This window comes from Dunckerocampus dactyliophorus, chromosome 14 (assembly GCF_027744805.1).
Source record: "Dunckerocampus dactyliophorus isolate RoL2022-P2 chromosome 14, RoL_Ddac_1.1, whole genome shotgun sequence".
Classification (NCBI taxonomy): Eukaryota; Metazoa; Chordata; class Actinopteri; order Syngnathiformes; family Syngnathidae; genus Dunckerocampus; species Dunckerocampus dactyliophorus.
Genome location: NC_072832.1, coordinates 602,098 through 625,524, shown reverse-complemented (window position 1 = coordinate 625,524; position 23,427 = coordinate 602,098). Strand labels below are relative to the sequence as shown.

Sequence of the window (23,427 nt, the reverse complement as noted above, 5' to 3'; positions counted from 1 at the left end):
GGGGAGCCCTGGACTCATTTAATCAAGCTTGGTACAACTATTTCTCCTTTGAATTGTCCCATTCAGTGCCTAATCATTGCATCGCCTCCTCCTGCTTAAAGGTCAACTGGAGCAGGTGCAGCTCTCGGCGCCGTCGGTGGTCGTCAAGAACAAAGCAGTGAACTTCACCACGACGCTGCGGCCCAGCAACGTGGGAACGGTCGCGTACTACTGGTGGATTGACAACAAAACAGAGGTGAGCTTCTACCTCCTCCAAGTTGGTGTTGCTAGGGTTAGGGGCTCGGGGTTAGGCTACGTGACGCATTCACAGGTGTCATTATATGTCCTTTCAGCCCACCATGAGTCTGGATGGCGGGATGTCCTTCACCTTCTCCGAGGAGGGAAGTCACATGGTTACCGTCCAGGCTTCCGTAGGGAACACGGTGCATCAGGACCAAATGACTCTGGCAGTTTATGGTAAACTTCTCCACCTTTGATGTCACCTCGTCCTGACAGCAAAACACGCAGACAGCAGCCACAGAACACACATAACATGAGCACTCCTGTCAGATAGACAATCTTTGACCAGCGTTTTAATAGTAGGCCTTTAAAAACAGCCCACACTTTGGAATATTGATGATCTTTGACTAGCATTTCAAAACAGTACAGACTTTTTGTCGCATAGAGGATCTTTGACAAGCATTTTTACAGCAGGTTTCTTAAAAACAGCAGCGCTATCCTGTCATAGAGAGGATCTTTGGCCAGCATTGTTGCAGTAGGTACTTAAAAACAGCAGAGTGCTCCTGTTACATACAGAATCTCTGACTGGCATTTTTGCAGTGGATTCTTAAAAACTGTTCTGTAACAGAGAGGATCTTTAACTGGAGGTTTTTGTTGTGGGCTTTAAAAACAGCTGAGCACTCCTATCATATAGAAAATCTTTGATTAGTGTTTTGCAGTAGGTCATCAAAAACAGCAGAGCACTCTTGACACATAGAGGATCTCTGATTAGTAGATCCCTAAAACAAAGTCAAAGATCTTTGACTAGAGGTTTTTGTAATCGGTCCTTAACAACAGTGGCACACTCCTGTAATATAGAGAATCTTTGAATTTTTGCAATAGGTCCTCAAAAACAGCAGCATGCTCCTGCCACATAGAGAATCTCTGACTTGTGTTTTTGTAGTGCGTCCTTAAAAAGAGCTCCTGTCATAGAGGATCTTTGACTAAAGGTTTTTGCTGTAGATCATTAAAAGCAGCAGAGCGCTCCTGTTGTTTGAGGATCTTTGAGCAGTGGTTTGCAGTCGTTAGAGTAGAGGATCTTTGCTTGATGCCAGATGCATGATGCATATTATCGCATGGCTTCTGTGTGCATTCCAGATTATTTCAAGTCACAAATGTTGGCCTTTTCGTCTAATCTGGACGAGGCGAATCCCGGGCTGCCCGAGTGGCGAGAGGACATCGGTCAGGTGGTGAAGCGCTCCGTCATTCAGGTCAGTTCATCACCAGGAAGGTCTTTGTGCTGCAGCGGCACGGCAGCTGACATGATTTTTGTTTTGGAACCACGGCAGCCTTTTCAAAGCGGCACAAAAGGGGAAGTTAAGTCCTTTTTAAGACTCTTTGCCATTTGCTGCGGACGTGGCCGAATGCCACGAGAGAGCAGTGAGACGTCCATTATGGCAGCCGCTCGTTAGGACACCGTGTCAAAAAGGCAGCTGCTTATGTAAAAGACCTGGATGGCGAGCTCTAAATATATCCCGGGTATAAAACATTCACTTTGACCTTCTGTCTTGTCACATACGACCATGTTAGACTCAGGAAGCTGACAGCAGAGCTCTGGTTACGCCATAAATGCACTAAAAGCTCCAGTTTTTTCCCAACGACTGTCACATTCATCCTGCGTGCTTGCGCTGATTTATGCCTTGTGACTTGACAGTGAACGCCACTTTAGGCAAGTCATACTTCACGCACAAAACCAGCAGCCCATTTTACACTTGCAGCATACATCAATATCTTTTTACAAAATGACATGATTGTTGTTGATAAAGGTCACTGGGATCAGTGAGGATCAGCTGCTGGTCACCGTACTTCCTGGTCTGCCAACCACTGCTGAGATCTTTATCGTGCCCGACAGGAGGGCGAGGGGCGGGACCATGAAGGGAAAGAGGGCGCATGCAGAGCAGGTACCGCCTTCTTCATTCCCATTTATCTCATTTTTAACACACTTGATTGCCATTAACATCTTATCTTATACAAAAGTGTGACTTGAAAGCGACGATAGCAAAGCCCCCAAGTAGCTGTCCTCGGCCATGCCTGCTGTTAACTAGCAGCTCGTAACACAAATTTTAGCTCCCAGTTCAAAGCAAAAAATGAGTCGAGAGATGGCTCACATCTAAAAAAAAAACACTCGCTAGTTGGGACACTCGTATGCCAAGGTACCGCGGTATAAATGACAAGGACGCAGAATTCCTGTCTGCACCCCCGCTACTGGCTGGATGACATGAAAGAAGAAAAACACGTTTGACTTACTGGACAACTCCTGAAACTCCTAGATCAGGGGTCACCAATGTGGTGCCCGTGGGCACCAGGTAGCCCCCACGACCACATGAGGTGCCCGCAAGCCTGCTTTTCATTCAGGTTTTCAGTTAATAATGAAAGAACAGTAGAAAGAAAAGTATTGTGAAATACAACATGTGAGTTGTGGACACCAGCATTTTGTTCATGTTCTGGTAAAACAAGCATATTTGATCTGTTAGGGTTAGGGTTAGGGACAGGGTTAGGGTAAGTGTTAGGGTAAGTATTAGGGTAAGTGTTAGGGTTAGGGACAGGGTTAGGGTAAGTGTTAGGATAAGTATTAGGGTAAGTGTTAGGGTTAAGGACAGGGTTAGGGTAAGTGTTAGGATAAGTATTAGGGTAAGTGTTAGGGTTAAGGACAGGGTTAGGGTAAGTGTTAGGGACACACATTATTATGATTCCGCTGTAGCACGTTCAATGGGAACCCTGATTGAATTACGTGTAAAAGTACAAGGTTTGATGTTAACCTTGAAATCACCGAGGGCCGTTTAAAGCCAGCGTCATCACGTTTGCCGTTAAAGCTGTGTTATGACAGCTGGACCCAAAAGAGTTGAGCCGTTGAACAACATTTCACACGTCATTACATTTAAAAAGGCTTTTACTTAGCCTCCATATGCCGTGCTTTTATTATTCTCTACCTGTGTGTGTTTTTATTCCGGCCCGCTTGACAAGTAAAAAGGCTTTTTTGTTGAAATAAAAGAAATCAAACAGCGGCGTTTTTCTCCCTGATCATTTCTATTCTTTGTATTTCACACACAATCTCCTCTTTTTGCACGCGCCCACTTTCTTATCGCTGCAGCGCTGTCTAGAAAGTTCTATTTATAAATAATTCCCTGTTTGCATCAGCGTGTGGAGTTGCACAACACAAGCGTGAGTGCGGTTTGATTTGCAAAGAACTTGCAAAGATTTTATGGAAGCTCCGCAAAAAGCCACGCGTTTAATTAGCAGCGTCCAGCAGAGTTGAAACTGTCGAAATCATGAAAAATAACGCTTGCCGCTGTCGTTCATGTTAGCAGGCGGAACAACATGGCGCCTCCGTAAAGGTCACACTCAGTCAGAAGTGTACATTTTCTGCACTAATTGCTTAAAAAACAGCAAATGCTGCCAAGGAGAGAGGAATGGTTTTCATTTGGAAAAAAGTTAGTCCCCCATTTACACCCAAAAGCATTACCCTGTGGGGTGGAAGTGAATAAAAGAACTTTAGAATCGTTTATTCACTCTACATGACTTAAGTTGTACTCATCCAGCGAGCTTACCTATTCATTTATAATATTTCTTTTATATTAGATGTGTTTTGGCCCTTTTTGGCTGTCGCTACATCACATAAATATATACGGTAGTTCAATGAATAAGTAATCGTGGAAGAAAAGACCTCTAGTTATTACTCAAACTAAGTTTGCACATTTACCATCCTTTTCTGTCCATCACTTAATATCATTTAATAAAATGCATTTACCTCATCGTTTATTATTAAAATAGTTTTTATTAGAGCTATTTTGCCATTCTCGGTGTTGCAAAATAATGCAATTGTTAAAGTAAAACAAAGGAATAATCATTTCAATTAGTCCAAATGATGAAAGTTCTTATCTATTTAAGGCACTTTCATCCTAGTACACTCATATTTATTTTATTTTGGATTTGTTTTACAGCCATATGACATAAATATATTGTTAAATTAATAAAACATCTTTAAAACAACAACAACCCTCCATTACTCAACTACTAACCTTCTCTGTCCACCTGTTACCATCACTTAATATCATTTAATAAAATGCACAGTGCATCTATCCATCCATCCATCCATTTTCTATACCGCTTCATCCTCAGTAGGGTCGCGGGGGCATGCTGGAGCCTATCCCAGCTGACTTCGGGCGACAGGCGGGGTACACCCTGGACTGGTCGCCAGCCAATCGCAGGGCACATATAGACAAACAACCATTCACACTCACATTCATACCTATGGACAATTTAGAGTCGCCAATTAACCTCACCTGCATGTTTTTGGGAATGTGGGAGGAAGCCGGAGTACCCGGAGAAAACCCACGCGCACACGGGGAGAACATGCAAACTCCACACAGAAATGCCCAGGGGAGAATCGAACCCAGGTCTTCCCGATCTCCAGGCTGTTCCTGTATTGGCCAATGTGCTAACCACTAGACCACCGTGCGGCCCCGTGCATCTATTATTCATCAAATATTGTTTTTATTATGTATACTTTGCCTCTCGGTGTAGCAAAATCACATACATATATTGTTAAATCAATGCAAATGAATAATCATTCTGATGAATCAAAATGGCCTTTTATTATAAAAAGCTAGTTTAATCCTAGTCTGTATTGCAACGTGTGTACACAAATATTTATTTTATATTAGCTCTATTTTGGCCACATGACATAAATATATTGCTAAATTAATCAAACACAAAACATATATGTCTCAAGTTGTACTTTTACTTCCTGACTCCAGCAAACTAATATCCTTTTCTGCCCATCTGTTGCCATCATTGAATATAATGTAATAAAATCCATGTATTATTGTTACTTTAAGTGAAATAAAAGTTGTTTTATTCTATGTGTACATTGCCGCTGTCCGCGTAGCATATTTTTCAATGAATGCAAATGAATGATACTTAAATGCATCAGCATGAAGCATTGTTATTTCTGTCAGGGTTCATGTCTACAGCCAGTAGATGTCTGCAATGCAGCAAGTGTCCACCAGAGGGCAGTGTCTTCCCACACAGCAGACCTTCAGTTATTCATGCGGTCAAATCTCTGCTTCCGTTAGGTAAAAGATGCTCAATTAAAATTACAGGTGTTTTGCCACTTTTGGCCTATTTCCGGCCTGTGAAACCGCAAATTGATAAAAAAAAAAGATATTTACAAGACGGTAATCCTCCGTCATGCATGATATTGTTTTCTTAAAGCACCCTGCGTCCTCTACGGTTGACCTCTCGCTTTGTAAACACAAATATTAAAAAGAAAATAGAACAATGAGCTTTTCTTTTTTGTTAATCCCTCCAAGGAGAGAAGACCTCCTTGTGACTCCAGTAAACAGGACTCTTCTTAAAGCAAGTTAATAGGTGTTTAATTACATTGATGCATCACATAATTGGCACCATGGAGGAGACAAACTGGGGCAGGAGGCCTGGATTGGGAATTAAAGTGATGTATTTATCTCCAGCCTGTCTGATTACCTGGCAGGAGCACCCGGACAATAGGGTAATAAATCTTCACTTGACTGAGGCCCCCCCCCCCCCCCCCCCCCCCCCCCCCCCCCCCCCACACGCACACACACTTAAACACACGTGTTTGGAGATATGTGAGCAGCTTATTAAAATGTGGAAAAGATTTAGTGACCCTGATGTGCCACGAGAACAAGAAGTCATTATTCATAGACGGTGCAAGGCTGGAAAGAAGAAGAGTGCGATGGAGTTAACTGATGCATAAGCTGACTCGGACCGTGTTGTCCATTGCAACGTAACACTCACCGCTTCTTTTTACACTTCAACGGCAATTAGCTGACTTATCGAGATGAGTGATGCGCTCTTATTGTTGTACTTCTTAATATTAGCACCGGTTCGCTTCTTTTTACGCTTGAATGATGTGTATGTAAAATGTGAGTCACACGAGGTGCATGTGCAACTTGCCACTTTAGTTTTTGTCATCAAAGTTACGGCTGAGTGTTGTTTCATAGTTTGTATGTTGTAATGTTAACAGTGGTTCACTTCTTTTTACGCTTGAATACTAATTAGAAATGTTCAAAAATGAGGTAGTTGACGCAAATCTGCAACACACATTACTTTTGCGTCGCACCTTTATGGATAAAGTTAAGAGTAAATGTTGTGTTATTCTTTTACTTCTTAATATCATCAGTGGTTAACTTCTTTTTACACTTGACTCCCATTAGAAATGTAAAAAAATGGGACATGTGAAGCAAATCTGCGACTCAAATCACTTTTGCATCGCACCTTCATCATGAAAGTTCAGCTTAAGTGTTATGTTATTATCAGCGGTTAACTTCTTTTTACACTTGCATAGCAATTAAGAACATTTCAAAAACGGGACATGTGATGTAAATCACATTTGCATCGCACCTTTGTCATTACATTTAAGAATGCATTTTATGTTATTCTCTTACTTCTTTCACTTCTTTTTACACCTGAATGCAAAGTAAGAACGGAAGAAAACGAGATATGCGATGCAAATGTGCAAGACAAATGGCCTTTGCACGCCACCCCCGGTCACGGAAGTTTTACTTCTGGGTGCTTCACTTCTTTTTACACCTGACAGCCAATTAAGAATGTTTCAAAAGAAAGAAATGCTTTAGTGCAAACCTTCCAAACGTGTTCAAAAGAAGCAGGGCAGAAAAGAGAAAAACACATCAGTCTTTATTTTGCGCCTGCAAATGTCAGACTCACCAAAGCAAAACGCCCTTTACCTGGCAGAGACTTCCATCAGCATCCGAGCGCCCGCTGTGTTTGCTTTTCCATGCCACGTCGACGCTTTGCTCCTCCTTAGAAGGAGGCCAGAAATTCATAATTCAGGCCGGCTGGAGAGAAACGACTGCGGCTGAAATATTGATGACGACGTGTGGCGGCGGCAGCGGAGGTTGCCGTGCGGACGTGCTTCAGCTAACCGTTCTCTTGCTCACAGCTCTCTCAGGTGCTGCTAAGTGCTCTCAACCAGGACCTCGTCCAGTTCACACTCAAGGCGGGAGTGCAGGTGAACGTCTACGCCACCAGGCTGTCACCAGGTGAGACTTGAGAGCGTGTGCAGGTTTTCACGCGTGTTCAAATGCATCCTTGTTGCTAATTGACTCATTAGTGTTCTCTGTTGTTCTTCCAAGCGCCTCTGGTGGACGGCAGCGATAGCAGCCACAGCGGCACTGCAGTTATAATGCTCGTGTCCGTCGCTCTCGTGGCTCTGGCCGTCTTTGCCGTGTATAAATTCAAAAGGTACAGTATGAAGGGAGTCTGAGTAACAGCATGAGGTTCCAAGTCCAACACTTTCCGCACATAAAGTATCTTTCCAAAGCCTTCCCCCCCAAAGCAAAGAAGGAAATGATCTGTTCCAGGGTCAACATCAACATTGAACCTTTTGAAAATGCCATCAAAGCGTACAAATAAGTTCATATTAAGGTGTTCAATAATAACGTAACAGTCGGGCTTACCTTTCATGGTGACGGCATGATGTGTCGTAGTCTTGACTTTCAAGTGTAAAAAGAAGTTAAACACTGCTCGTGTTAAGACTTCAAACAATAACACCATCAGTCTTACCTGTAATGGCGAAGGCATAAGGGGTTTGTGCCGTGCATGCGCCACACATCTCATTTTTACTCCATTGCCATTCAAGTGCAAAAAGAAGTGGGCCGCTACTCAAATTAAGAAATACTACCACAAAACAGCCAGTCTTACCTGGCAAAGGCACGATTTGTGTTGTAGTCTAATCTTATTATTAACATACAGAACATCATTGACCTTCAAGTGTAAAAAGAAGTGAAACACACTAATATTAAGACATAAAACAATAACACAGTCAGTCTCACTGTAATGGCGAAGGCACGATGCAAGCGTGATTTGTGTTGTAGTCTAATCTCCTTTTTACTACTCTTGACTTTCAAGTGTAAAAAGAAGACGTTTGTGTTATAGATGTGCTCACACACCCCATCTTTGCCATACTTAATGGCTTTCAAGTGTAAAAAGAAACAACAAAACAACTCTCAGTCTTAACTTTGACAACAAAGGCGTGATTCGAAAATGACTTGCGTTGCTTTTCTCAACGTTCCTCACGTTGATTGAAGTGTAAAAAGAAGTGAAGCACAGTTAAAACAGTTAAAACATTCTGCTTTAACTTCCGGAACAAGTGTTTGGTGGCCTTGGAGTCCTGTGGTGCGTTCAGGACTGCTGGGAAGTAGGAAACACGGCTGCCCGCCATCATCGTGGCGTTGGTGAGCATCGCACGCTTTAGTCGGATATGATATTGACATGGAGGACCCAAATGCCTCCCGGACGCCTCCCAAGTGGGGTGTTCCAGGCATGCCCGGCCGGGACAAGGCCCCGGGGCAGACCTAGGACACGCCGCAGGGATCATGTGCGATTGTGTGATTATCTGGGAACGCCTCGATGTCCTCCCGGTGGAGCTGGAAGAGGTGGCCGTGGACCGGGAAGTCGACTTCCCTACTGTGACTGCTTCCCCCCCGACCCGGTCCCGGAGAAGCGGATGGATGGATGGATGGATGGATGGATGGAAGGATGGATGTAAGGATGGATGATTGGATGGATGGATGGATGGATATTGAAATCTAGCCATACTTTATGTTTCTTACAAGAGCAGACATGTTCTTGAAGGCGTTGGTACAGCACGTGTGCATAATTGCCTCATTGACCTTCAGTCACCTCCAAGCGAGTCAACTCCCTAAAAGTTCCCCCAAGTATTTAGCCGCCACCGCTCTCAGCCTTATGGGCGGCGATGACACAATAATCGCTGGAGGAATACGACAATTCCCCTCTGTCTCAATCTGGGGAATATTACAGCCAATGACAGTCCAATCAATTGTCCCTCCTCCCCCAGCCCTGAGTGCCAAATGGGTGTCAGAGCCCCGCAGTTATCAATATTCATCTATGTGACAATGTGAGGCTTGACCTTTGAGGAAGTGCTGAACACGGCCATTCAAGGTGAGGCGTACGTCTGCAGGGATGGCAGCAAAGGGTGACCAGATGACACCTGAGAGACCAGAACTCATGCAGTCCAGTATGCAGCCAATGTGCAGGACCCGCACGTTGGATCAGCATGCATAGTATTATTATCAGTACTAATAGTTTGATCAGTGGCCCTGGCTACTGTTAGTCAAACACAAACATGTCATAGCAGACACATCCAAAAGGCATTAGTAGTAGTAGTAGTAGTAGTATTACCACTTACGTACTGCAATATGTGACATACTGTACTGTAGGAAAGGTTGTGGCTGCTCAGCACAATGTGAGCAAACCATGAAATATTCATTCTATCAACAGTATCACTATGTAGCCGTCCTAAGAGGGGGAGTAGTTGTACTTTATTTTAGCTTGATTTCACAGCGATTCGCTTCTTTTTTCACTTGCACGGCAGTAAACCTCACTTGTGAGGCGCATAAATGGTTTCATGATGATAATAATTAATAAATAAATAATAAATAATAATTACATTTTGTACACCATTTGTTGTTATTATATATGTTTATACTGTATATGTATATATAAAAGTTTGCAAGTTTATTTATTAGGATTATGTTATTGTTATGTATTACTTATTTTATTTTTGTTTTTATGATATCATATATAATATCAGTTTATTAATATATATTTATGAATATTATAATAGTATAGTATAGTATTATCAATATTTATGACTAAAATACATATTATAATACATATTATAATATAAATACATATACATACATATTAATACATATAATACATATTACATATAAATACATATTATTATAGTATTATTATTGTTGAAAGTCAACCAGCAAAAACATCAAAATGCAATATTTTTGGTGGGGGGAATCAGAAACGTTACTACTATAACTGGCAAGAGCTAGAAAAAATGTAATTAATTGACGTACCATTTTCTGTAATGGATGCAATATCAGATGCATTTGATTTTTTTACGGGCTTGGTCTTTGCCGGAGAGAATCGGGAAGGTACTGAAGCACTGCCGGCATTTTTTAAACACCATTTTTACCGTGGTACCTTGACATGCGTGTGTCCCAACTAACGAGTGTTTTTTTAGAAGTGACCCACTTCTGGGCAGATTTTTTTTGCTTGGAACTGCGAGCTAACATTTGCTCGTTAACGGCAGGCATAGCCTCGGACATCTACTGTATGTTGGGGGCTTCTGTCATTTCAGCGCTAGCATTAGCTAGAATTAGCAGTGCACTAGCTAGTCATCAACACACCAGTAAAACATGGACATGATAGTCATCTAATTGATCTTACTTATTATGTGTTGTGTGAAACAATGACAGGAACAACATCAAATTAAAAGCACGAAATGAATACAGACACCGAAGAGATTGTGTACCACAAATATGACCATTAGCTCTCAATAAGGTCATCCAATCTTAGCCTTTATCAGCATTTATCAGCACAGTATCAGCATTTGGGAGCAAATGGGAAGTGAAAGAAAAAGGGTAAAAATACAGTATAGTAGTCCATCTGTGTGGGCTTCTCGTGGAGATGAATAAAGTATCTACGGCAGGGGTCACCAACGTTTTTTCTAGCGAGAGCTACTTTTAGAAAATGAAAATGGCCACGAGTTACTCATTTTTGTAGAAATGATTTTCATACCTTATTACAACCCAAACAAATCAAATATGCTTGTTTTACCAAAATATTCACAAAATGCTGGTATTCACAACTCACATTTTAGTGTTCTCACATTATTAACTGAAAACCTGAATGAAAAGCAGGCTTGCGGGCGCCTCATGTGGTCGTGGGGGGCTACCTGGTGCCCGCGGGCACTGTGTTGGTGACCCCTGATCTACGGTGTTTGTGCAGCCTGAGAACGGGGGAGGTGTGTTCAAGGACGGTTAAAGAAAGTGGGACATATCGCTGCTCGCATTAAGCATTCAAAATATGGGGGATTTCTGACATGTTATTTTTGAATCCACCATCCACCCGTACGAACCTGCACTTTGCTTTTCAGAGAGGTTGTGTACCGAACAAATGTGCACATTAGCACCCAATAAGGTCATCAAATCTTTTTTTTTTCTTTTTTTTACCCCTGTCCTGTCCAGCCTTTAAAGCAGATAGAATTGTAGATCTAAATGCCGTCAAGTGCTCAACAGATTTACTCTGCCAGGGAGAAGTGTGATATACACTTCCCCTGTTATACAAAATTTATTTGACTTTGATGCTTGTTATAAAGCAAATTTGGAGCGACCGGACCGGAGCAGGAGGGGACAGAGAAGAAGAGAAAAGGAAACGGGGGGAGGGGGGTGCGGGGATGAGAGGGGGACAAAAAAAAAGAGACAAGAGACAAGGACAACAGCAGCAACAACAACAATTGTGACAACAAGAACAGAACAACAGAAACATACAGAACTACATCAGCAAATAAATGTCTGTGACAACTATAAAGATGAACAAGGACATAAGGACAAAGGACAAAACAATATCAACAACCACAATGACAATGCTGCATTGAGACAATCACACATAATAGTAGTAATGAAATGATGAACTATGATAGTGATCACAATGACAATACTGCATTGAATCAGTCACACATAATTGTAGTAATGAAATGATTATCCATGATAGTGAACAGAATGATAACTGTAATGCACATCATTGTAAAAAAAAAACTATAGTCATACTGCTGATATCACCGTCGCTGTAATAAAACCAACAACATAATAACACCCTGGTTAACTCAGTGAGTAATGTGGGGAAGTACGTATGTACTGTGAGTGTGCCAACCCCCGCCCGACCCCCGACACAGGGCCGCCCCGCCCAGGGATGCAGGAGGCACACCCTCCACCCACCCGGCGGAGGCACGTGCGGCAGAGATGTGTCACCCAGCACTCGACCCCACGGAGCAAACCCCTGTATGCCCCCCTCCCCCAAAATAAATAACTAAAATAAATGAATAAATAAATAAAAGTGCACGCATGCACGCTCATACACATTCCTACGCACCCACACGCACGCACATACACACTCCAACGCACTCAAGCGCGCACACCCACGCACGCACACACACAGTGGTCGACTGCCCGACACCTGGAAGCCTCACCCTATCCCCCGTTGGTAACCCAAGGAGCAGCGGAGCCGGGGACCCTGGGGCCCCAGACATACAATCAAGAACCCAGGCGCAGAGAGCGCGGAGAGCAGGAAGACACCAGGCCACACCCTCCCAACGGTAGGACGCCGCCAGCAAGGCAGACAGGGGAGCCAGCGAGGAGGAAAGCGGGAAACTGAGCAGGCGGGCGAGAAAACGGGCGAGCAGCCAGGCGAACCACCACACAGCGCCAACCGACACCCGCGGGCCAGCAAACCCCGAAGAAGGAGCGGGAGCACCGCACCCCAAGCCGCAGGGAGGCCAAGCACCAGAGCCGAGAAGGCGAGACCAGCAGCAGACCAGCCGAAGGACCCCACAAACCACCAGAAGCCAGACCAGCCACATGCCACCAGAGCCGACAGCGCACCATCCGCGCACCGGAGCCCCACCCCCGACAAGCCCGCAGACAGACCGGGGGAGGCGAGGACACAGACAGCGGCCCAGCAGAGCACAAAGCGCAACGGCGACAAACGCCCAAGCGTCGGGCAGAGCACAACCCCCCCCAGCAGGCCCGGCCCCAGGGCACCCGCCTCCCCACCCCCACCCCGCCACCCAGGCCCACAGTACCCGCAAGCATGACCAAGCCCCAACCCACCAGCCGGCCCGGCGCCCCAGCAGCCGCCACAGCGCAGCAACCACCAGCCCCCGCGGTGTCACACGGGCCACCTGCAGCACCGGCACCGCCCCCCAGGGACCGCCGAACCCGCCCCAAGAGCGCAGAGGCACCTGCAGCACGTGTCAGTCCAGGGGAAGCACCGCAAGCCGCCCCCCCGGCGCAAGCCCCGGCATCAACAAGCCCCAGAGGACCACCCCAGGGAAGGGCAGGTGAACCAGACATAGGCATCCCACAGGCCAGGCCACCCCGGGCGAGCCACCGCGATGGCCAGGCCCCTGGCCACACCGCCGACCCTGGCGGGCAGGCGCCGCGGTGCACGAGGCACCCCAATCCAGCCCGCCCGACCCGTGTATGTGATAAGATGTGATTGTGTCTATAATACAATTAAAAAATAAATAAATAAAATAAAATAAAAGAGGACAGCTACGAAAAGCTGGTCTCTGTGTCCCTGAAGGGTGTATCTGTGTGCATGTATATGGGGTGTATGTGGATGATAGCTAATGATGCAGTTAAAATCGGGGGACAGCTGCTGCTTGGAGGGTCCCTCACCTGACCAGCCCCCCCAAACCCTAAGTGTCTACTCTGCGATTAAAATTGGGGCGCAACAGGTCAGTAGCACGGCAGGAGCAAAGGAGCCCCGCAAGGCAGCTCCCCTCCCCAACCACGCCCGACCGTAGGCCACCCCCCAAAGTCCTATATATGTGAGGTGGTGTAGTGGCACAGGAAGGACGGGGGCCCCACACCCCAACGCCGCCCAAACCGAGCAGGGGGGGGACCAAGGACACATGACCGACCGGCCACCCACCACAGCCCAGGCTCGGGCGAGCCACAGGCCGCAGGACACACCACAGGCCCTACCCGGCCTGCCAGGATGGCCAGTCCGGCCCACGCAACCCCCCAGAGGCGATACCCCCAGCGCCCCCAACACCGGAGCCCCACCGGAGGTAGCGTCCACAGCGCCACCCCCAAACCGCCAAACACCATGGACCAGCCACACACCCCAAGGCAGATCCGACCGCCACCAGGACAGCGGGAACCGCGCCCACGCGCCTCCCACATACCACCACGGCCGGCAAGGGAGCAACACCACGACGACCACAAGAGCACCGGACCCCACATAGAGCGGAGCACGGCCACACCCACGAAGCACGCAAGCCCGAGGCGCCAGGGAGGGACAGAGAAGCAGGCACCGCACAACAGGGCCCACGAAAGGAGCGGCCCCCGCCCGCCCCGCCCCCCGCCCATCCACCAACACGCCAAGGGAGAAACCCCGGAGGGAGAGAGACAACCGCCGGTCAGGAAGCAGAGACCAGCCAGACACCAGCAGGTAGCAGGGACCGCCCGCCAGCCCCCCGCCAGCCCCACCCCCAAGCCCCCGGCCAAAGCCACCCCCCGACCGCCCCACCCCGGAGCAAGCATCCCCCCGCCGATCCTGGCCAGCGCCACACAGAAGAACACCACGCCGCCCGCTCCCACGCGCACCCACCCGCTCACCCGCCCACGGCCCCCACACCCCCCGCCCACCAAGCCACAGTGGCCCCGTCCCTGAAGGGAGAAAGCAAGGGATCCCCCCCACCCCAACACCACGCACCCCCCACCCTGAGCCCAAACCGCACATCCGCGACCCCCACCTCCGCGCCCCCAGTCACCCGGGGGACAGCCACAGGTGGCGGAGGACAACAAGCACCTCCCACCTGTCACACATACACCACACACATAAATCGGTAAAATAAAATAAAATAAAATAAATAAATAAAATAAAATAAATAAATAAATAAATAAATAAATAAAAAGGGGCATCAAAGGTCATCAAATCTTAGCTTTATGCATTCCCACACAGTATCAGCATTTGGAACCAAGAAAAAAGGCTAAAAATGCAGTATCGTAGTAGTAGTACTGTTGTAGTTCTATGCCGCGTGGGACAAAGTTAAAAGGTGCGTTCAAGTACTGTCAAAGTGGGACACGCCGCTCCCATTAAACATGCATCCTTACGTATTATAGATAAAAACTTTTGTCGTCTGCGATTAAATGTGATTAGTTAACGAGGGACAAAATGTGATTCATCATGATTCAATATTCTAATTGATTGACAGCACTAGAGTTGACTTTTCCCCCCCAAGATGACCATGAAAAAACAGTAACATTTTTGAGTACCTAAATAAATAATATTTATTATGTGAAAATCATAATCACAAGCTGTTCTTTTGTCCGAAGTTTCTATTTTTAGACTGTTTTTAGGCCTTTAATGACTATATACTGGCTTGAGACGTCAGGTAAAAATCTAGGAGACTCCAAAAAGTTTGAGGTGGAATGCTGTGCGCCTGGGGGGATAAAAAATGGATTGAAAACAGAGGTGAACAATATGAAAGTGCCCGACGGAATGCTAAGTGCCCCAGTTTCCAGCTTTCAAGCAATCCTTAAAAATAGAGTGCGACACATTATGTTTAGTGGAAGCATTAGTGGAGCACACTTGATGGCAGCTCTCCATTAACTTGCCCATTTTTTATGACTTCAATATAACCTGCAGGAAGATCCCGGGCCTCAACACGTACACCACGGAGCAGCCGGACAAAGAACAAGAGGTGGTTCCTACGGTGACCTCCATCGCTGACACAAAGCCTGACGGGGACAAGCTGGCCTCGGTGGATTGTGTGGACGTCCAGCTGGATTCTAAGAGCAAAGGTCTGCTTCTTCCTTTCAGCACATTGCCAACATGAGCGCTCCAAACATGCACGTTGAAGTCAAAAGACGCACTCGAGTGACTTGTTATCAACGTGATTAATACGAGCTGACAAGAAACAAAACACCCGACTGTCTTCAAGCGCCGTTCTCCTGCACGCTTAACGACGCCTCGCTTTCTCTCATCTCCTATTAATGGCTGGCATGCAAAAGGTAACCTTTAAATCAACACACAAGCTGTTCATTCATGCTTAAGGAACGGTAATATCCCCAGTCTGGGACGTTTCAAAAGCTAACTTCAAGAAAGACAAAAAGCTTTTTCCTAATTCCAGCTCAATAAAAAGTAAAATCCAATAACAAAAGGCACCGCTTGGGAAAGTGGAATCCACCCAAAAACGCTTGACACGTCATCACATCTGAACCACTCCACTATGGAAATGACTTTATGTGTTGGAGGGGTCACATGCGAACGTTAAACAGCACAGAGCAGAGGTGTCCGAAGTGCAACCCGGGGGCCGTTAACGATTAACTCATTCAAAATAACAAAGTATTTATACGATTTTTTGCGCAAGAAGCAAAAAGAGCGATGACGCAACTGCACACTAATAGAAATCATCACTGCAGTTTTAAGCCTTAGAAACGCCCACGAGGTGGCAGAGACGTGCATTTGATCAGCAAGGCAGAAGGTGACGCATTGTCAACACGCACGGTTTAGCTCCAAATGTGAAAATTGTAAATAGTTGACGGCGTTATATTTGCAGATAAATTGTTCATTTGGTGGGAATAAACCCCTTTTTTGTGTTGTTTATGTTGGTATAGTTGTTTGGGTATTTCAGCTGTCACAAAAGCAAAAAAAATATTTGTGTCAAAGTGAAAGTTATGCTTGAAATGTATCTTTTCACAAAAAGCCGCTTTTCTCCCTTTTTAGTCAGGAACTGATATTTTCCTGAAACTTACCTATGTTCTACTGCTGATTACTAAAGAGCGCAAAACGGTAGAAACAAACTTTTTTTTCTGATGAAAGACAGGAGTGTAATGTTTGTTTTGTAGGTTCCATTTTTATATAACCATACAACACAATATTCTGTGTGCCTTGAAAGATAAGTCAAAATGGTGTAAAATGGCCGCTACTGAAGGGGTTGGCTTTTAAGACACGGCTGGGATTGAATGAAAAAAAAAAACCAATACAAATGGAAAAAAGAGCAGTAATTTTTACAAGAATAAAGACGAAATATTAAGAGACTAAAGTCATCATATTAAGTGAAGAAAGTGGTGAAAAATTAAACAAAAAAAGTTGTAATATTACAAACAAAACAACACAAAACGAATACTAAAGGTGGCATTTTTTTTTAGGTTGGGAAAAAGTTAATAATAAAGTCTAAATATTATGAGAAAAAAAATTAAAAATGTTTTTTTTAAAACAGCAAAAAAGTGAAAGGAGAAAACAGTCATACGCTTTGGCACTGATAACACAGCTGACATGCGGCTGTTTTTTTTTCTTTAAATATAATACAAGATGTAGAATATACACTAGGTCCCCAACTAATGAACACAATTGGTTCCAGACGACCGTTCGCAAGTCGATTTGTTCGTAAGTCCAACAAAGGTAATATTAGCAATGATATAGGTACTACATGTACGTGTATACATACACAGTATATGTGTATGTATGTAAATATGAGTTTGGATGCAGTAGTAATATTAAACCAGGATAATGAATGAAAAAAACAATAATAAAAGTGATATAATAATACGTAATGATAAATGTTATTTACCTTTGAAGAGGAGTGGTCGAGCATACGTCGTTGTGGTGGAGGAGGAGGAGATATTGAAAAAAAGGACAAATGGCGGTGGTGGTTAGACTCTTCTAAAAGAGGTAGTGTTCTGTGGGTGGTGTAGAATTAAGCAGGCCTATTAACTCTTCATCAACTTTATTCACACGCTCTGTCCGGGTTGTATCATACAGCTACAACTTAGCTTTTCATTTCTCCTTTACACTCTCTCCCCACCTTCTTCCTCTACCTGTTGGTCCCATTAGCAGTGTCACAGTGCCCTCTACTGGTCAAGCATGTACAGTAGCAGTAGAAATATGGAGTTACTACAAGGCAAAATACATGAAAATATAAACCAGTCAGCTTGCGTTCGTATTTCCGAATGTATGCAAGTCGGATGTTTGTAAGTTGGGGACCTAGTGTATTATATCAACATGGCTTGGTTTAAATAAATGTAAAAGTGGACCCCTCTTTTTTTTATTTTTCAGTATGCGCCCCTCGGTGGAAAAAGTTTGGACACCCCTGTTCTAGAAGTACCTTTAAACAAGAAAACAAAAAAATAGCCCAAAAGGAAAAATTTTTAAAAAAGCAGTAATTTCACAAGAATAAAGTAAAAATATAAAGAGAGTAAAGTCATAATATTCAGTGAAACTTTTTTTTTAATTAAAGGAAAGTAGAAACAAACAAAAGAAAGAATAAAGTAGCAATTTTTGGAAAATTTGGTTGGGAAAAAGTTCTGATAATAAAGTCAAAATATTAGGAGAATAAACTCAAAATATTAGGAGAAAAAAATGTACATTTTTCCTTTAAAAAAACAGTATAAAAGTGTAAGTTCATGCTAAAAATACACTTCGTTGCTGATAACACAGAGCTGAGATGCAGGCTGTTTTTTTAATCTTTAAATATAAAAGAACATCTCAGCATACCCACATGGTTTAAATAAATGTACTGTTCGGAAAGTATGACTGAACAAGAAAACTAAAAAACAGCAAAAATTGAAAAAAGAGCAGAATTTTGCAAGAATAAAGACAAAATATGAAGAGAGTAACAAGTGTAAACTATTGCCATGTTTTAAAGTCACTTTTCAACATTTAAATATTCTATACAGGTGTAAAAAGAAGTTAACCTCAGTTGCTATTAAAATCTATTAAACTCTTAAATGTGGAACCATTCATGACAGAATGTGTTTCCCAACTTGAACATTGAAGTGTAAAAAGAAGTTAACCGGCATAAAACACAAGCCACAAAGTCTTACTGCTGTGAATGCGAGCCAGTTTACTTGACGTAACATCAAAACGCAGGTGCTTTCCTCCCGAGGGTGTTGGTTGAATTCCAAATTGTTCAACTTTGGAGTCTCCGCTGTCGTCAGAGGTTGTTGTTGTTACTTCCCGCTGCAGATATGATGTGTTTTATGTGTTTGCCCACATCGGCGTTCACAGGTAAAGTGATGCAAAAGCGGGAGAGTGTCGGCCTGAGTTATGCGGCCCAATAAAATAATTAGCGCGGCGAAGGAGGTGAAAGCATTTTCATCAAGGGACCATCCTCGCGGACGCACTTGATTTACTCCTCCTTGCCGCAGCTTAACAGTTGACCCATCCAAGATAAATGTGTTTGGCTGCACACACACACACACACACACACACACACACACACACGAGCGTCTAATGTAAATAGGAGCATAAACCTCCTCCTGTCTCTTTCCTCTCCTGTCCCCGGCCAGGCTACCTGCCATCGTCGCACACAGACATCAAGCTGTCTGATGAAGCGCCCCATGTGTTTTAATGCAGAGCGTCTTGCGGGCCACGCCGAAGCAATACATCTTCCCTGGCAGTTATGAAGGCACGGTCACAATGAATGCTCTCGAGTGTTTTTTGCTACCCATGCATGGATGGACCAGCTCACACTGTGCCGCCTAATCCCTCCGAGGAGACTGTACAGATTTATACTCGCCCCCACTCTCCACGAATGGGACTCCTTTTTGACTTGGAGATACTTGTATTTTTGCAAGGACCTTGATCTTTTGATGTAAATATTGTACATCACCCGTAATGGAAGAAGAATAGCTGAAGGATGCAACCGACGGAGGTGTAGAAGTATCTTTTTTGTGTGTGTTTTCTCCAAGCAGCTTATCCAAAGACAGTGAGAGGCAGCGGGTTCATTAAGCTCAGCACAATCAGGAAATCTCATCGCAAGATTGTCATCAAATGACGGCTGGCAACATCCAGGGGAGGAAGGATGGCCGCCACTTCCGCATCTGTGCGCTCCATCAAGGCTCAGATGTCTCTACACGTCATAACAAAGATTAAAAGTGTCTCTGCGCTGGGATATGAGACAGCTGTCTTGCCTTGGCGGAGCTGTTCAAACTAAACATGACAAAAGACACGTTTGTGTTGCACAATTGGAACCTTTCAAACCTTTTTGTCAAAATAATGTATTTCCTCAAATAGTGGGCAAGGGCATCTACTGTATATATACAGTGTTCCCTCGTTTATCGCATGGGATAGGGTCCCAAAATAGCCCACAATAAGTGAAATCTGCAAAGTAGCCAGCTTTGTTTCCAATGATTAAATATGTTTTAAGGCTGTGAAAGCCTTCACATATACAACACAGGCATGAACATTTTCTCACATTTCTCTCTTGTTTAAACACTCTCAAAAAGTTCACATTTTGTTTGAACTTAATCATCAACCTACTAGGTTGGACACAAGAAGTTATTAAGACACTCACACGTTTCACTCCTCTGACCGTGCCTCTTCATCCTGGCGCCGCTCTGCTGTACTGTGGCGTTTTTGTATCCTTGTTAAAACATATTACTCCTGTCGTGGTATTTTACTCCTCCTCACACCTCCGAACATTCATTTATTCCGTAATGGAGCTCTACGGCCGCAATGTCTACCTTCCTTCAGCATGTTGTCCACAAGCCACCTTCGAAAGCACAGAACTACAACACTCAACTTCCCACAATGCTTCTTAAAGGGCCAGGCTCGGCCTGTAAAACAAAAAAGAAGCACTAAAATTGCACAAAAAAAATCAGAGAAACAGCGAGTCTGCAAAAGGTGAACCACAATGAAACGAGGGAACACTGTACCCTAATAAAAAAAAAGTAAAAACTGACTTTTAAAGAGAAATACAGAGAAACAACCAAAGCAAACTGGCCATTCAACATTGTGGAGTGACCGCCTGTCCATGTCTACTGGTAATTTCAAATTTATGTCAAGTGAAACTCGAGTTTAAAACACAATAAATAGGACTATCATGGAGTAATACCGAGAAATAATAAGGCCCGTAAGCCTCCAGAACATAAACATGGACACACACCACAATGTGGAGTGACTACCTGTGAAAGTCTACTGGTGTATTCAAATTTATGTCAAGTAAATTGGAGTTTAAAACTGAGAAAATAGGACTACGATGGAGCAATGCAGAGAAATGATAGGGCAAGCTTCCAGAAGATAAACATGGACGCACACAAGGTTGTGGAGTGACCATCTGTCAAAGTCTACTGGAGTAACAAATTTATGTCAAAGGAAACTGGAGTTTAAAATGGAAAAAAATGGAACTATCATGGAGAGTGCAGAGAAATGATAGGGTGTGTAAGTCTCCAGAACATAAACATGGACGCACACTACATTGTGGAGTGACTTCCTGTCAAAATCTACTGATATATTCAAATGTATGTCAAGTGAAACTGGAGTTTAAAACTGAGTAAATAGGAATATCTTCAGCAATGCAGAAAATGACAAGGCACGAAAGTCGCCAGAACATAAACATGGATGCACACAACATTGTGGAGTGACCGCCTGGCTAAGTCTAGTGGTATATTCAAATTTATGTCACGTGAAACTGGAATAAATAGGAATATCATAGAGAAATGATAAGGCGACATTCACACAACATTGTGATGCGACCACTTGTCAGTCTACTGGAATTAAAACAAATGCATTTTTGAAATAATATTAAGCAATATTTCTCATATAATACAATTTTAAAGTGGACTTGAAATAAGAATGAAAAGAACTATCACAAAGAAATGATATGGCTTGTAGTTCCCCAGAACATAAACATGGACGGACACAACATTGTCAAGCGGCCACCTGTCAACCTCTACCGGTTTATTACAGTTTATGTCAAGTGAAACTGAAGTCTAAACAAAAGAAAAAGGACTGTCATGAAAAATGCAAAGAAACAAGCAGCCCCAGAACACACCCCAGGTATGGACACAACATTGTGGAGAGACCACTTGTCAAAGTCATATACATTACATAATATTACACTTCATGTCAAGTGAAACTGATGAATAAAATGAAATAAAAATGACTGTTATGGAGAATTGTGGATAAACGGCAAGACATAACTCCACGTAACAAGGACATGGACGTACACAACATTGTGGGGTGACCAGTCGGCAGTCTGTGTGAATGCGAAACTGATGTTTAAAGTAAGATAAGTAAACAGTGTTGTGGAGAAATGCAGAGCAACAAGACATGAAACTCTCATAACATCAACATAAACATGGATGCACATACTGTGGAGCGACCACCTCAGTTTACTAAAATGTTAATGGATGGAAAAGATGCAATTTTGTCAAGATTTTGTCAAATGAAACTACAATTTAAAACATAATTAAAAAAATATATATTATGCAAAAAAGCAGAGAAACGACAAGAGCTGATGCAGACTAGGCGGAATATAAATATAAATCATAAAGAACATGCACACAATACTTCGGAGTGACCGCCTGGCAGTCAACCAGAAGGCTACTGTAAGTGCTGTAAAAGTCACAAGTGCATTTCTGGATGAACATTAACCAGTATTACCTGTATATACTGTAAGAATATATGTCAATGAAATGCACACAGCATTGTGGCGTGACCTTTAACACCATGCAGGGAACTTGACCACAACATCCAGTAAGACTCCACCCTTTGAATCACCTTTGTGTCTCAGTATGTGCTGCTGTTTTGATGAGCTTTGAGGAATGATTTGGCCATTATTTGAGGAAATATGCTAATTCCCTGCAAGTGCAACAGGTATTTGCTATAATGTAGCAAAAACTGCTTGAGTAATGTTTTATTACAATTATTATTGGTATTTACAACATCATTTTAACACCCAGGAGGCCAAAAAAACACCAACGCTATTTATGTGTTGCTGCTGTAAAGCATCCATAGCAACAGAATCCTACAAAACCATTCATTTCATTGCTCCCAGCATGGCAACACGGCTTTGTTTCCGCAGTTTACATTGATGCAAAAGGGACCTGCCGTCTATTCAAGGTCAGCCCTCCAGGAGTCGGCAGAGAAAAGTGTGCAGATTTGTCCGTCTACGTCGCCGCGAGGGATGCAGACGCTGAGAAGACTTATCTGCTGTCAACTTGGCTCAGCCTACGCTCTGAGCCGCGGTCAGCTACTGTCTCTTTGGGATGAATACTAGAATTCTATCCGACTTTTTTCCCCTTTCTTTTAAGTGTTGTCATCGTCATGTGTCACTAAGACAAATGGACGGGGCATTTTGTTCCCTCTCGTCCTGCAGTTGAGCCCTGGGAACAAATAAACTTGAGGTCATCATTATTGAAACCTAAAGAGGTTTGTGTTGTTTTCTTTGAGAGTGAATACACTTTTGCTGTTATATATTTCTTCTATTTGTTCTTCTACCCGTTGGACATTTTCTATAGTCAACAGATGGAAAGAATGTACAGTAAACAGCAGTTCCTTTCATTCTTCGCGACTCATTCAGTTTGGTGATGATTATTCAGTGAATTGTTGGTGTTGTTTTCATTCAAAGATGTAACCATGGTTACAGAATAAAGCCAACACGTTAAATGCTGTTCGCAGTCTTCATTCTGTTTTGTTTGACCCTCAGGCGAAGAGATTGACTTCACCTCCGCTGACTCTGAATCACTCAGGAAGGAAGGCTGGGTTTCCAATTTAGTGCTTATATCCTTTTCCAGCTATGGTCCTTCACAAGTATTGGCTTTGCTAATGGAT

General features: G+C 43.8%; 1 protein-coding gene across 5 annotated transcripts in view; it reads left to right on the top strand.

Annotated features, from left to right (window-relative positions):
• Positions 1-23,284, top strand: part of LOC129193754 (VPS10 domain-containing receptor SorCS1-like) — an 80,333-nt gene extending 57,049 nt beyond the window's left edge. The window contains exons 20-27 of one of the 5 annotated variants that reach the window (XM_054798341.1): positions 102-235; positions 333-456; positions 1,357-1,469; positions 2,025-2,159; positions 7,202-7,301; positions 7,395-7,503; positions 15,517-15,671; positions 22,679-23,284. In XM_054798341.1, the coding sequence (XP_054654316.1) occupies positions 102-235; positions 333-456; positions 1,357-1,469; positions 2,025-2,159; positions 7,202-7,301; positions 7,395-7,503; positions 15,517-15,671; positions 22,679-22,866 (1,058 nt within the window). In that variant the 3' untranslated portion in view covers positions 22,867-23,284. Of the gene's footprint in view, positions 1-101; positions 236-332; positions 457-1,356; positions 1,470-2,024; positions 2,160-7,201; positions 7,302-7,394; positions 7,504-15,516 lie in introns of all 5 variants that reach the window. The other 4 variants (XM_054798342.1, XR_008573603.1, XR_008573604.1 and 1 more) reach the window with 4 other exon arrangements.
• The last annotated feature ends 143 nt before the right edge of the window (positions 23,285-23,427 follow it).